Source organism: Lygodium microphyllum, chromosome 2, assembly GCF_053477565.2.
Source record: "Lygodium microphyllum isolate KBCC chromosome 2, Lygodium_microphyllum_v1.1.10, whole genome shotgun sequence".
In the NCBI taxonomy this organism is placed as follows: domain Eukaryota; kingdom Viridiplantae; phylum Streptophyta; class Polypodiopsida; order Schizaeales; family Lygodiaceae; genus Lygodium; species Lygodium microphyllum.
In genome coordinates this window covers 17,744,394-17,760,537 of record NC_141136.1, presented here as the reverse complement: position 1 = coordinate 17,760,537, position 16,144 = coordinate 17,744,394, and the positions used below count along the sequence as shown (strand labels likewise).

Sequence of the window (16,144 nt, the reverse complement as noted above, 5' to 3'; positions counted from 1 at the left end):
ACATCATAGGAACTAGAGAAGAAGGTGTCTGGGACATTGTGATTCAGTTACGAGTCGTATTGTGTGCCTCGCACAAAGACTAGCTCTCAACAATATCCGCAGGATACTCTTTATAAGAGCATCGGCTCTGATACCATGTTAAGAAGACTGCTAGGGTTTGCACTGAGGACACACAGAGTGTACGACCACGACAGATACACAAAGACATAGACACAAAGGGCAAAACTCAAATCCTAAACGCAAAACTCAAAACTCAAAAACACAAACAGAAGAAGGGAGAGAGAGAACACAACTCTGAAGTGAATGAATGCTGTAAATGAATGTAAGAGTGTACAATGTGCTCAAGAGCAGAGCAATGTCGGAGTGTGACGTCCACCGAAGACGGATCCCAAGTTTGTGACCACCAGTCGGAGTGTAGGAGTGCTGAATAGTGAATGGCAGCAGGTTGGTCACCAAAACGCAGCAATCTGGAGGCCGGAAACTGGTAAACACAGCAGTGTACCATCAATCAGGGGCTGGAAACTGTGCATAGTCTGCTGTAAACAGGAGGTTGAAATAGTGTCTCAGAGTGTCACGGCCTGCAATGCTGAAAACGCAGGCTGGCTGACACTGGAGATGATGGACAACAGGCTGAACAGCAGTTTGGGACAGTTTGGAGTAGTCGCCAGCAGCTGAGAGCTATCGCCTACAGCAATGGATAGGCTGAAGATGATGTGGCTGCAGTTGATGATGGCTGGACAGCAGATGGAGGGGGGCTGCAGGCTGCAGGCTGGAAAATGGTCGCCAACAGCAGCAGAGGGTGTGTGGGCTGGTGTAACCTGCAAACAAGGATGATGGCTGAATGGGGGCAGCCTATCTATTTATAGATGTGGAAGGGTGCCCCAAAAATTAGGGTTTTCACTAAACTTTCTCGCACCGCTTCCCGTTTTAGGGTTTTACTCTAAAAGAGCATTTTTAGTGCGTTTTGGGGCTGTTTATAAGAGGCTCATCAGCAAGTAATGCATATTTTAGCTCAATAGAGCTCTTATCTTTTTGTCATCCATAGATAGATGGGCAGTTTAAGAGGCAAATGCTATTGTCTTAGATCGTTTGAAATGCTATGTGATTGACCACAAGATAAATGGAAACAGTTTTGCCATGTTTATAGAAACATATTACATAATTCCATTGTTTTGTCTTCGTGGAACCTACCTATTTCAATGCATCATAAGTAGGAAAATGAGCCTGTGTGTATGCACTAAAGCAATCCATGGCTTTGCCATGTAAAATAGCATCAAATTGAGTTTCCTTGATTGGATCACCATACATCACGTCATACCCACCGGGACCGGGTTTCCATCTAGTTTCAAACCAAACCACATGCCATTTAGGGTCTTGCTTATCTTTCCCCCCAAATTTTGGTTGTTTGATTGTTGGATTGGGTGGTGGTGGTGGCTATGCCATGACTGTTGGTTTCTTCTTTTGCTTTGAAGGTGTGGATTAAATTGTGTCTTCATTCTGTTAGACACTCTTGCTAAGAAATAACTTTTAAGCATGATTTGTTGCAACTATAGGATGTTGGGTGGAGTTTGCATAAAAGAATTTGAAGATGTAGTGGATCTTGATTCTTGTGGTGATTATAACTAGTAGACAGTGCTTGATGATCAATATTTGCGTGACCAACTTGTCGCGTGAGGTAGGAGATGCTTGCACCCTTTGCAAATCATTCCATCTTTTGCTCAATTGGGAACCACTTGGCTTTGGAGCGCATGATAATAAATTAAGTGGTAAACGGGAATTGTTCTGTCATGCATAAAAGGCAAGTGGGATAGAATCCTTTCCGAAATTGCCATAACTGTTCGACCTTGGCAATTATGCAACCACCTGTCATTTACAACCGCAAGGGAAGGAAAATTCGGTTAGAGATCTCCATTCTTGATCTATATTTGCTCGAGAAGAACAAAACATGGCAGGATCGCCAAGTGTTTTTGGCCCCATTGCCCAATTAACCTATTAGTAGATAAGGCTTGGAATGTTAGCAGTCATTTTTGTCTTGCATCTCTTGCTTGTGACCCTTAGTTCGAGTTTGATGTGGACACTAGGAGCTTTAACATTTTGTCTATCTATCATTTCATGTGTTTTGATGGAGGAGGCAGCTCTTGTCAGAGTGCAGCGATGCAGAAGCATAGGACGAAGACTGAGAGAGGGTGAACACAGAGAGAAGAGAGAGAGAAAAGGAGACAGTGAAACACAAAAAATCTGCAGTGTAGTATGTTGTATAGGAGTGCAGAGATATACAAGGGTATAGAGAAAATATCTGCGTGTGTCTCTGTCTTGAGGACCTTGATCTCCGTCAGCCCGTGCACCGTTAGTCTCTGTAGGCCAACTCTGTCAGATGTCAGATCAGAAAATATAAGTGTGTGCCACAAACTGACTATAAATAGGCAAGAAAAAATAGCGCCCAGCACCAGGTCGGCTGCAGTAAATGCAGCCGACTGCATAAAATAATGTTAAAAACTGTCCGACTGATCAAACTGCTGTCCGACAAATCAGTCTGCTGCCATGTGGCATTTGCGGCATTTGACGTGGCTCCTACTGTGCACCTGCTCTGTTGATGTGGCTCCTTTGCTGTCCATACTGCTGATGTGGCACTCTGCTGTCTAGGAAATGACTCTCTAACACCCCCTCTCAGACCTTGGACAGGTCAAAAGACGGAGGGATCGGGCATGTCTCCGAAGAAGAGCCTGGGAAAGCACCTTCGTGAACAAATTGGCAAGATTATCCTTCGTCTTGCAGTACTCCACATCAATGGTCCCATCCAGAAGCTTCTCTCGAATGAAGTGATACTGGATCTCAATGTGCTTTGTCCGGGCATGGAATATAGGATTTCGTACCAAGGCAATGCAACTCTCATTGTTGCACCGCAGAAGAGTAGGACGAGTTTGGGGGTAGCCAAGCTCCTCCAACAATCTCCGAAGCCACACAACCTCACATGTGGTGGAAGATGTGGCCCGATATTTCACCTTAGTAGAAGAAAGGGCTACCGTGGGCTGCTTCTTGCTACTCCAAGAGATAACACCTATACCCAAGGTAAAACAATAGCCTGTAGTAGACCGCCAGTGGTCCACATCGCTAGCCCAATCCGAATCACTCCAACTTGCAAGAACAACATCGGAAGCATCTGTACTTGCGGGATACGAGATCCCTAAGTCAAAGATTCCCCTCAAATACCTAAGAATCCTCAGAGCAGCCTGCCAATCCCACCAAAAGACCCACAACAAAACAAAGATCAACATGAGTGTTGAGTAGGCAAATCAAGGATCCAATCAACTGACAGGAGCGGAAAGCATTCATCAAGGGAGAATTTGAGTGTGAAGTGGCCTTCTAGTTCGGATCCATAGGAGTAGAAATGGTCCGACAAGTCTCCATCTCAAAAGTCACCAAGAGCTCCTGAATGTATCTCTACTGAGAGATGAAAATCCCCCTATGAGACTGATAAATTTCGTGACCCAAGAAGAAATGAAGAAGCCCCAAATCCGTCATCTCGAACGGTTGATGTAAAGCTGTCTTGGTCTCTTGGACCTTTTATGCATGATCCCCTGTCAGAATCAAATCATCAATATACAACACAAACAACACATGACCAGCCTTGGAAGTGTGCACATAAAGTTGCGGATTGGCCTTGGAGTGCCAATAACTCAACTTTGACTGAAGAAACAAGTTAATCTTCTTGTTCCATGCACGCGGAGGCTGCTTGAGGCCATACAAGGCCACCTTCAACCTGTAAACTTTCCCATCTGAGGATCCAAAGCTAGGAGGTTGCTCTACATAGATTTCCTTCTACAAGTCACCACTAAGAAAGGCCGACTTCACATCCAACTGATAGACAGGCCATCTCTTGTGGCCAGCTAAGGCAAGAACAACTTGAATAGTCGCCATACGAGCAATGGGGGCAAAAGTATCATGGAAGTCAATGCCTGGGCGCTGAGCAAAACCTTTAGCAACAAGGCGAGCCTTGTGCTTGTCCAAAGAATCATCGCTAAGGTACTTGGTCTTGAAGACCCACTTGACGCCAATCACCTTCTTGTGAGATGGACAAGGCACAAGGGACCAAGTGCCATTCCTCTCAATAGCCTCCAACTCGGCTTTCATAGCCTTCTGCCAATGATTAGACGGCAAAGCCTCTGTCACTGAAGTGGGCTCTCGATCCTACATAACACGGATCATCAAATAATAGTTAGAGCAAACAAGCTTTGTAGAATGTGTCTGATTCCTCCGTGATCTCTGCGGTTCATTTTGCGGTTCCCACTCCTCAGGGACCCCCTTGATCCTTGAATCTTGGAGTGTATCATGGGCCCAATGAGGAGGCCGGACCTCTCCTTGTCGCTCTCCATCTGCTGAAGACTCGGGTATATCCACCGGCCGAAGCTTCATTGGGGTGGCTGGTGGAAGGGAAGACTTTGAATCAGAAAAAGAATCTCCATCAAAAGGCTCTGGCTCCAAAGGAACCGTCTCGAGAGCCCAACTCTCCCCCGGATCTCCAAGGACGGGGTGCTCCTTACCCCCCTCTGTGGCAAGAACTTCCATGAACCGCACATCTCGGCTCGTGTAGAAATCCTGCTTGACGGGATCAAACAAACGATAACCTTGGGACTGGGATCTGTAGCCAACAAAAACTTGTTGTCAGGAAGCCGCCTCAAACTTGGCACGCTGCGTCTTCGGGATGTGCATATAAGCGTTACACCCAAAGATCCTGAAGTAAGAGACATCTGGCTTAGTCCCAAAGTAAGCCTCAAAAGGTGTCATCTTGTCAATGGTCGAAGTGGGAGATTGATTGAGGATGTGAACTGTAGTAGCCACGGCCTTGGCCCATAGAAACTAAGGTGTCTATCGGTGTTTCATCATGGTACGCGCCATCTCGATCACACTTTTGTTTTTCCGCTCCAAAATGCCATTCTCTTGAGGTGTGTTGGTGTTAGCAAACTCTTGGTGAATGCCCCTATTTGCACAAAAACGAGCAAACTCATTAGACATAAATTCACAGCCCTTGTCTGAACGCAAGGTCTTCAGTCGCCGGCTAGATCGGTTCTCCTTAAAGAGAAGCCAATCCTTGAAGTGGGAGAAAGCCTCCGACTTCAATGTCAAGAAATAGGCCCAAGTCATCGTGCTGTAGTCATCTACGATCAACATGAAGTACAAGCTCCCCTTCAAGGACTCGATCCTCATCGGGCCACAATGATCCGTAGATACAAGCTCCATAGGTGAAGTAGATCGCCTCGAAGCTTTGTTGGGAATCATATCCCGATGCAGTTTTCCACGAATGCAGGAGACACATGGCTGATGGTTTACCGCTACGTTCGGCAAACCTCGGACAAATGATCCTCTCTCGACGCCTTCCGAAGGTACTCATAGTTTAGGTGGCCAAATTGAGCTTGCCATAGCTCGGATTGTGTCTGAGAGGTAAGAGCTGTAGAAGACTTCAATTTGTCGATGGCATTCTCCTCATACCCTGCAAAGAGAACCTTCCTCGATCCACGATCAAGGACTCGAACAGTATCACTGTCAAACTCCACCAAGAGACCAAGAGAACAAATCTTATGGACCGAAAGCAAATGATACCCCAAGCTTGGCACACGCAACACCTCAGAAGTGTGGGTACTACCACGTCTATCTGGAATCAGCTGCATCTCACTTCGCGCATCAATAGACACAGAAGAGGTGTCTCCAATGAGAATCTGCCCACGTGAAGGTCACAAATGGGCAACACCAACGGGAGAAGGAGTCATGTGCTATGAAGCACCACTATCCACGATCCACTCTCGAGGCTGGGGAGCTGTCATCGCAGCATCAAGAGTCTTCGGTGTAGAGTCCTCAATGACCACTAAGTGTAGAAAAGCAGCTGATGAGGGTGCAACCACCGCTCCAGAATCCTTCGTGTCCTTCTTCTTGGTGTCCTCCTTGTCTTTGTCAGGGCAATCCTTCTTCCAATGACCGGTCTTATCACAAATATGGCAAGTCAATTCCTTCTCCTTGTCCTTCTTGGATTTGGTGTCCTCCTTTTTTTTCTTTTGATCCTTCCCCTTCTTCTGAGAGGCTTGACCAACCAAAGCCTTCGATTTGGAAGCATTCTGTCCCTTCAACCGTTCCTCTTGGTTCAAGACCATAGGAACCAACTCTTCCCACCGAAGAGTCGACTCCTGCCCTGATGCAATAAGAGCGGAGTAAAAGGTACCGAATCGTGGCAGTAATTGGGACAACAAAGTGATCGCCATGTCTTCGGAGGAAATAGGCTTCCCCGCATTTTGAACCTACATCTGAAGCTACCGAAGCTTGTTGATGTGTTCCCAAAGTGAAGAAGACTTATTTACGGACAAGGTCCGCATCTGCACCTCCAAAGAAACCCTCTTTATCAGGGTCATCCGGTTATACACCTGGTCGAGCTCTAGCCAAATCTCTCGAGCCACCGTTAAGTGCTCGATGTGAGCTATCACGACTGTAGTGCAAGACAGAAAAAGAAAAGAACGTCTCCTGGCATTCAGTTTGTCCCAGTGAGAATGGGCCTTGGTCAACTCCGCACGAGCATTGGAAGAGAGTTTGGACTCATCTCTGACCGAGGGCCTGTTAATCTTCTCCATCACAAGCTCTGCCAAATCATAAGACTCCAGAATGGCCAACATTATCACCCGCCAGATGGGGTAATTGTCACCATCAAGCTTTTGATCCGATGGAAGAGCCGGTAGGACAGGCACCTTTCAGTCCACGATCGCATGGAACTCCAAACCAGTCTCTGTAGACATGTTCACGTGCAATGCTTGCACAAATGCAAAATCAGCCCCCTCTGACTGTGTAAACTCAGCCAATTAGGGCTGCTTCCTTCTTCAGCCGCCGGAGGCGATGAAAAGGTAAAATTTGCAGTGGAAGGCCTAAAACACAGCCTTCCTCCCCTTCAAACAGCAATAACCTGCAGCAAATTCACCAGTTGGACTCCTTTCCTGCACACCCACACTCACTTCAGCCTTGTTCTGATACGCAGCCCTCCCACTCACCCTTGAATGCTGAAAACGCAGCCTTGTGTGGTGCTGAAATCTCCTTTTCAGGTAGGTTCTTCAATCAGTCAGTCCAATTTCACTGCTCTGATACCATGTCAGAGTGCAGTGATGTGGAAGCGTAGGACAAAGACTGAGAGAGGGTGAACACAAAGAGGAGAGAGAGAGAAAAGGAGACAGTGAAACGCAGAAAATCTGCAGTGTAGTATGCTGTATAGGAGTGCAGAGATATACAAGGGTGCAGAGAAAATATCTGCATGTGTCTTCGTCTTGAGGACCTCAATCTCCGTCAGCCCGCGCATAGTCAGTCTCTGCAGGCCAACTCTGTCAGATGTCAGATCAGAATATATAAGAGTGTGCCACAAATTGACTATAAACAGCCAAGAAAAAATAGTGCCCAACACTAGGTTGACGGGTGGTGTTCGTGGTTCTCTGCTGTTGTGTACTCTCACATCTATAACTTCCTTTTGCAAGGTATAACTGATTGCTCCTCACTTTGGGCAGCCCAAGACCAAAATGCAGTAGATTTTTGTGTGTTTGCACGTTTCTTTGAAGAGCTATGGAGTATCGGTTTGATGCTTTTGATGAGTCAGACAAGGAGCGGCCGAGTCTTAGATGGGTGGTCCTATTAGTTAGCAAACTGTCATGAAGAGTGGTGCGAAGATCAAAGGTTAGAGCCATTATCATTCAGAGATGGTCACTTTGATAGATCAAGAAGATCGGAGCTACCTCATTTCCCCTTGTTTCTCTCTCTGTCTCTAACAGGGTTCCTATTGTAGGTTCCCCATATGGTGGTTGAGCGCCCCCGCCCCCCCCCCCCCCACCAAAACCAAAAAAAAAAACAAAAAAGAAAAGAAAAACTCTCATAGAGTGGGATAATATTGATGACGATGCTATGGATTCCCTGGCCCCTTGTGTTCCAAAGGGGGATTCCCAAGATCGTGTGGAGTTTCTTTATCGATGGACTTTGATGGCATTGGCACTTCTATTGCCACCCTCAGATCCATTCCGTCTTCTTTGGCCTGGACAATAACCATAGTAAAGGAATTGAACATCAAGATTGCCTTGGAAAGATAAATGAACAACGTCAAATCCATAGAATTAGTTGCATTGGAAAAAGCATATGTTCATTAGATGTGCATGAATGATGCTCATTGCACCTGTTGCAACATGAAACTAGATACCAAAAGTCTAAGTATTTCACGTAACTTTATAAGTTGACTGAATACTAAGTCCATAAGCAGTCAGCAGACACATGACTATTCAGGCCTCAATATTGATGTTGAGTATGCTTGCTTGAATGGTGATCTTCAGGAGGAGATTTATGTGGAGCAGCCATTCGGTTTTAGTGTGCTAGGATGAGAGGATCATGTTTACTGCATGTGGAAGGCCCTCTATGGCTTGAAGCAAGGACCGACCTAGCGCTTGTATTAGTGCATAGACTGCTTCTTTCTTGCCCATGGCTTTCGATGGTCTGATTACGATCCCAACCTCTATTTCAGATTGTTTGATGGGTTGGTGATGTATGCCATTTTGTATGTTGATGATTTGATCATAACTGGGAGTCATTGTGCACACTTGAGAGATGCTAGAGCACTAAGTTTGAGATAACAGATCTTGGACTTCTTGATTTTTTCCTTGGGCTAGAGGTGTTTTAGATGCCCAGGCATTCTCTTCTCACAACAGATATATGCAGCTGAGTTGTTGATAGCTTTTATCATGATTTCTTTCAGGCTGATTTCAAGCCCCATGTACCTAGGGCCAAGTTGTGTGAGCATCTCTCACTTGCAATGGTCGAGATCACTCGGTACATGTGCCTAGTTGGATCCTTGATATAGCTGATTAGTACCACATCAGATGTTTCTTTTGCAGTTATCATCTTTTCATTCAATCATGTAGAGACATCTTCAGCTCCATTGCTAGGCTGCTTTGTGGGTTTTGTGGTACTTGCAGGGTACCTTGACCCATGGGATTTGTTTGGAGAGGGGGTTTCACTGATAGGGAGATTGGGCTGGTGATGTAGACTCCCGGAGATCTATTACAAAAATTACAAGTGTTTTGTGTTATGTTGGGATCAGGTGCCATTTCTTGTAGCAGCGAGGGACAATGTATTAGGCGGAGCATCACGCCTCTTGTGCGGCTGCCTAGGATGTTGTATGGTTGAGAAGGATGATGGGTGAGATTTGATTTCCACAACTACACCCACGGTTATTCATGGGGATAATTAGAGCTGCTTTGACTGTAGACATGAATCTTGTGTTTCATGCTTCAATGAAGCACATTGAGATCCAATATCGCTATGCTTGTGAGTGCATTCATGATGGAGAGATGGAACTGGTTTACTATCCTAGAGCGGATAATGCAGTGGATATCTTCATGAAGGCTCTTCCATTGCCTTTGATTCTTCAGCTTTTTGCATGCCTTGGGAGTTTAGCCACACACAAGAACTAAGAGGGGTGTTAGTGGTCATGGTCATTTCTTGATTGTGAGCCCTATGCTGAATTGGTGAGGGATGTCAGGAGCTTTGTCCATATCCACTCATTTTGGTCACTTTTGGTGTTATTGTCCTTTGTCCCTATTTTTGGGGCCCTTCTATCTTTTTGGCCAAGAGACCCCCACTAGAGATGTCCAGATGTGTAGGCTCACCAATCAGTTCTTAAACTTTATCATTTAGTTGTTTTTGAGCATTCTTCACATAAAATAGTTTTGGTAGAGGCACTACTCGCTTAGTTTTGAAGACATGCTTAAAACATGTGTCCAATTGTTGATAGATCGTACTATATGGCTTAGAACTTAGTGCCACCTTGTCACATAATCCTTGAGTGTCTATAGTAGTGAACAAGTTGCTTACATCCCTAAGACGTTCACTTCCTACACCATCCACAATATCCCTGAATTTACGATTTTCCAATGCATTTTTTACCATATTCTTGCTAAGGACTTTAGCAATAGTGTCATTCTCTACATGAGAAAACATATTCCTCATTGTAGAGGTTTTTAGGGTTATGCCACCCAAGAGTATTTTAGGTTCTCTTTGGGGTTTCTTGCCTATTTATAGGCACACTTGCTGGTTGGTCATTAACACCTCATTGTAGCTACGCTGTAGCACATGGAGGGGCTGATCATTGTATTCAGCTTTCATCTAGTATTCAGCTGAGTTCTCTTTCATTGCCTTCGTCGTTTCTTCTTGCTGGAGTGTTCCCCTTCCATTTTGAGGAGACGTCTTGAAGATTGATCTAATGTGTTGTTAATTAAGAGCTAGTGCAACTTCCTTTTGTTACGATGAGTATGACATGGGGCTTGCAAATTGATGCTTTGTATAGGTATGCATTGGATGTCAATATCGAAAGAGCAGAAGATGTTTTGAGACACAAGGAATTGCTTGAATTGGCCCAAACTTGTGAGAATGGACCTGTTTTTCATGTGAGGGCTGTTCATGTAAGTCTCTTTTATCTCAACAGCTTTTATTTTGATTTGGCAAACTGACAAAAGTGTATTTTCTAATTGCGAGACTTCCAAATGCTAATTACATCTAATGTGAAGGATAGTATGATGGTTGACAATTTGATTGAACTGGCCTGAACCCAATGAAAATAATCCCTTCTTTTAATAGGTTTGTTCAGCCAACTCCAAGCATTTCAGTTATCTTCATTGTGGCTCAAATTATTTTTCTTGGTGTAACTGCATAAAAGTGTTCAGTGTCTTGGATACTGTATTTACTGGCTGTTTTGCACACAGTAGATACGTGAAATTGTGTCTGATAATCCAATCCTTGTTTGGGGTTTGTTTGGACTAATAGCTCCTTATTGGGATGAACAATCACATAGATACAGTTTTATATTATTAAAGATCTAGCAGGTATGCTTATTATCAAGCCATGAATGACCACATCCTTATACCTGAAAGTGACAAGCTAATGTTGCTTGACAATCACAGGCTTCTTCATGTGGTTTGGATTTTATCATTTATGTTATATGGATTAAAGGATGTGTACCCAAGTGGTGCATATGGCTCCAACTTCTTTGCGTAGAAAATCATAAATGTTGCAGATTGAACCCAGACAAAACTTAACATTTGCAAACACCCCTGTGTGCACCTTGCATACACAGACTGTGTTTAGCAACTGTTGACAGTTCAGAACTTGAAGGCTTCTTTCCTGTCTATGTTTGGGTTAATTAAATGGAAGGTGTGGTTGAGGAGGGTGGGATGGTTCTATACAATGCCTCTCAGACCCTTTTTAGAGGAAGGTCACAATCTTCTCCAGCCATGCAAACCCGTTCTTAGGCTGCACCCTAAATATTTCTCGAAGGACACAAAACTGCACAGGTGCCTGATGCAGATATTTAGCTGTTCACATTGAGCGGGTGTGAGCATAAGTTCTTTATTTCTTTATCTTATTTACTCCTTGAATGCTGATCATGCTTTAAGCAAGGAGTCTTTTTATAGATATGTGTGGTTGAAGTGTTGTGAGTTTTCCTAAGTCTGTCAGAAGAAAGATTGCAGTAGCCTCATATTCAAAAGCTAGGCTTTGAGGCAGAATGCTCTTAGTAGTTTTGGATGTTTGGTACTCTTTTATCTTCAATGTGTGCTATCATGGACAAGGTATTGGCTCCATGGTCTGTCAGGACACCTCAAAAATCATAGTGCCTTTCATGCAGATGGTTGATTCTGAAAACCACTTTTTGTCATTGTCTGCAGCAATCCTTCTCTGATTGCAGGCTAGCTGGAGATAAATAGCAGCTGCATGTAGCTTTCATTGTTTCTAACACTCTTTTTGGTAATCCTTAGTTCAGGAAAACCAACCCTGCACATCAATTTCGAATATATAGCAGGGCTTCCACAAAAACAAGTTTGTGCAATTGCCTCAGTGTTGTGCTTGCATGACTGTATTGTGAACAGTGAGCAAAATCGGACAGTTGCTTCCTTTTATTTGTGACTGATGTCCACAGGCTTTGCTTGTAACTTGGATGTTAGGTGGATCACAGTTGGTATAGCTGCAGTTGACTGTCCTCCTTGTGTTTTTTACCTCTGAAGATGCTCATATCTCCATCACCCTGCTGGTTTCTGGCAGCTGCATTGTTTTTGACTAGAGGCATGTCATTCTACTATCTGCTGCCATACCTGCAGCGAGTCTGTGTGAGACCTTGTGTTTGGTCTACAGTCTGTTGACATGCAAAGTCTAGCCTTAGATCTAGCAAGTATAAGGCTGCTTTATTGTGATCTGATCTTATGCCCATGTTGTTTTTGTGGGCAGCCTCTACATGTCTGAGTCTGGGGTGATTCCAGTTTCTGTCTCAGTTAGTATTGGTGCAGTTCAGATCAGAAGCTAGGTTGTGCTATTGCAAGTTTGGTTCTTTCACAAGTACTCCATGTCCAACTGTTACATAACCCTCTATCCCACCTGACATGGGCCAGATGGGTATCAAGATGCCAGCCAAGCTCGCAGTTGGTCCTCCTAATTGATCCACATAATTTGAGAGCTCATCAACACAAACACCAAAGAGACTGGTCAAAAGTGGGCATCCTTGCTTCACCCCGATGATATTGTCCATCATATTAGAAAGCTTCTTGGAGTATACACCCTTCTTGTGACTGACTCATACAAGGCATAAATCCCCCACCATAGATATTTTGGAGTGCCAATATCCTGTAGTTGATGCAGGAGCCTAGTGTAACCAGCCTTCCTTCCGTGGATGGGTGGTAAATCCTTGATTATAACTTAATTACAGCAGCAAACAATAAATGCAAATCTGAAAATACAAATTTACCTACTGATCTTGGACAATGCACACCCGATTGGTCCCAAAATTGGCGCCCCTTTCAGTATTTCTTTAGCTTTATTGAAGAAAAAGTTGATTTACAATGGGATTCTTCCAATTCTCTTCACAATCCAAACTCCCCTTGCTGTCCAAAGTGACCAGAAAGTCTTCAATCTGATTTGCCCCTTGATTCGGGCACTTGATTGGCCTTTGCATCTACAAGCTGTTGTGGCAGGGCAACAACTATATTTGACTGATTTTCAGTCATTCTTCGCGACAAAACTGTAAATCTACTCTAACCCCAATTACACCTCATATGTGCAACATTTACTTAACCATGTGATTAAAAATTAATCCACATGTTAAGTGAGGTTTCAAAAATACATGTCCTCATGACAGCCTAGTGCGGAGCACAATGCCGAATGCTTTGCGAAAATCCACAAAGCAGCAATAAACCTCTTCCCATGTGCCCTACCTTTCTCTATAATAGCTCTGAGGGTCTATATATGATCAAGTGCAGTGATCCCTATCCTGAAGCGCGCTTGCCCCCCTGCTCTATACCCATGTCACTTTGCTCATGTGCTAAGCTCATGCTCTAAAATGCAACCATATATCTTGGTCAAGTAGTAACTAATCATAATTGTTTTGTAATTCTCTACTACCATAGGGTCCCTGCTCTTCAAGAGTGATACAATGGTATGCTTTGTCCCACTTGCCGAAAAGGCCTCACACATGGCTTGATTGAAATTATGCATCAACAAAAGAGCAAGAACTTCACATGCACGTATGAAATGTTCCTTGCTAAGGCCATCATGATCTTTTGCTTTTCGATTCTGCAATCTATGAATCATGTCTATCACCATCCCTACAGTGAAGTATCAATTGCAAGATGGATGAAGCCTTTGCGGGGGGAACATAGGGGGACTTGCCTTCTACATCATAAAGGTTCCTTACATACATGTACACACTACCATGCCTCTAGTGCTGCGATTGGGGTGCTTGATTGCCTTTCTTGGAACATCCCCCATGTCCTCTTCTTGTCTTGTCCCAAAAATAATTGGTATATCTTTGCCTCCACTTAGCCACATATGCTCATTTATTTCTTTGTATTAGGTATGAAAAGATCTTTCGAGCTTGCCTATGTGTAGTATCTCCCTTAGCTATCTCACACTTTGTTCATGTCTCAGGACACTCATCATTATACCAGCAGTCTTGTGGAGGAGTACTTTGTGGTGAGGTGGAGAGAGTCACCATACAAGGAAAGATATGTGTCATTGATGCATGCAAAACTTCTCCCAACCTTATTGTGATGTCATCCAAAGAGAAATATGGGTGCATATAAAACAATCCATCATATATTATAATTCTATATACATGAACCATCTCTTGTAGAAACTATTATCTAGGATATCTAGAAACTAGAGTGACAAGTGAACTCTTGGTGCAACCTCATATCATTGTAAAACTCAAATATGCATGATCCATTGCTTAATAATAGGTCTAATTAAAAGGGTAAAGTCAATGATATTTGGCAGCAAAGAGGTGACCCGAGCAAATAGTTCACATGTGAGCCCTCCTAAACATGTCCATCTTGACATGTTGTTTAAGATAACCATTTTGTGAGCACTCTCCAATGCAACAAAATGTCTACCACACTTATTATCTCCCCAATGCCACATGATGATCTTTGCATGTTCGTATCTTCTAGGACAATCTCTTGAAAGAAATTGGGTAATCATGTAGAGGCCACTAGGTTGTGCCTTACCGTGAGGAATCACTTAACCACTTTGAGAGTCTATGACCTCAAGTGTAATCACTATGCTCACCCCAATCAACAAAGTTGCTAAATGGACAATAAGTTCACCCCAAGTTGGGGAACATTGTTGACATCCTCTAGCGAGTGAGATCTCGGTCCTTGTCTTAGTATTAAACGTGATGTGACCTAGACTATGGATTTTGACCAAGGAGTTTTTTCCACATTATACTTTTCCAACTACCATAAAATATCCTTATATAGTGGCATGTAAGGGGACTCCTTTGCTGCATCTCACGATGGTGCATATGTAGAATGAGAGAGTGAAAAGTGGCAAACTACTATGTATAGCTCTTTGAGTCCATGTCTACATACTCAGATCTATGGGAATCATATCTCAATATCTCTATCTATGACGTGTACTCGATCACAGAGCTCCTTTGTGAATAGCACAACTACTCCTTTAGATCCTTTGGTCTCCCTTGCTATGGTGACTGGGGATGAAAAATTGACTCCCATCTATATCCTCATACCTATGGTAAGTGCCCACGACTACATTAGTGTGTCTCAATATACATGACAATATCTACATTTTTGAAAGTGTCCTCAAAATAACCAACATCCATTGGAAGGGCTCGATTACAATTCCTTATTGTAAATGTCAATGTCTCAGAGGCCGAGCACCATCATTTGGACCAATGATTGGTGATGATCACCCATCCATCATGATATGCAACAAATTTCCCCTTCTTTATGAGTTTCGAGGACTCGAGGCTATTGAGAAACCACTTCTTCAGTTTCCACACTTCAGTCAGGATTTCACACTAACAGCCCTAAAAAGGAATGCTGTCCACATTTTGGTGATTTTGTTAGTGGGTGCCCACTAGGTGGTGCGCCACCCTAGACAGCTTATGCCTATAAATAGGCTGTCACTTCATTCATACTTCAACCACTTCAATCATTCTTCACCCCTCTTGAGTGGGCGCCACCCTAGTCAGCTTATGCCTATAAATAGGCCGTCACTCCATTCATTCTTTAACCATTTCAATCATTCTTCACCCCTCTTTTTCTGTCACTCCAACATTCTTCCCTTCTCTCTCTAGCCCTTCCACTGCCCTCACACTCCTTCTGGCGGACATTATGGTTCATGGTTCATGGCTGCCTATTGTATCTTCGCCCTCTTGCTATTAGGTGCTAGCCTTCAATATCTCTTGGGCTGCATTTAAGTGCAGTCACCCTCCTCTTTAGCTGGAGCATCTTCCTTATAGTTGGCAACAACACTCCTACCTTAGCGTGAGTCCTCCATAGCCGATGATCTCATCCACTCCCTTTAGGCTTTGTCAGATTTGCATTTGGTTGCTTGGAGACCTCCATATCTGGCGTCACATTTCCCAATGTTAGTATCTTCTTGCTTGGCGTCACCCACATTTGGCATCAGTTTTTGCAGCCCTAGATATTTGCGTTTTTGGTTTGACAGGCCTTCACAAGCTGTGTTTACCCTCTCGGCGGTTGCCTCTTCACTTGGCAACTTGTATCTCATTAGGCGTTAGCTCACATAGAACTCAAGGATCTGTGTTTGTAGCACATGCCATTTTCCTTGCATCTAA

General features: G+C 43.9%; 1 protein-coding gene across 2 annotated transcripts in view; it reads left to right on the top strand.

Moving 5' to 3' along the window:
* LOC148039520 (serine/threonine-protein kinase STY46-like) overlaps positions 1 to 16,144 on the top strand; it is a 79,964-nt gene that overhangs the window by 10,743 nt on the left and 53,077 nt on the right. For both annotated transcript variants that reach the window (XM_087691549.1, XM_087691558.1), the window contains exon 2: positions 10,349 to 10,463. In XM_087691549.1, coding sequence (XP_087547675.1) covers positions 10,349 to 10,463 — 115 coding nt within the window. The remainder of the gene's footprint in view (positions 1 to 10,348; positions 10,464 to 16,144) is intronic.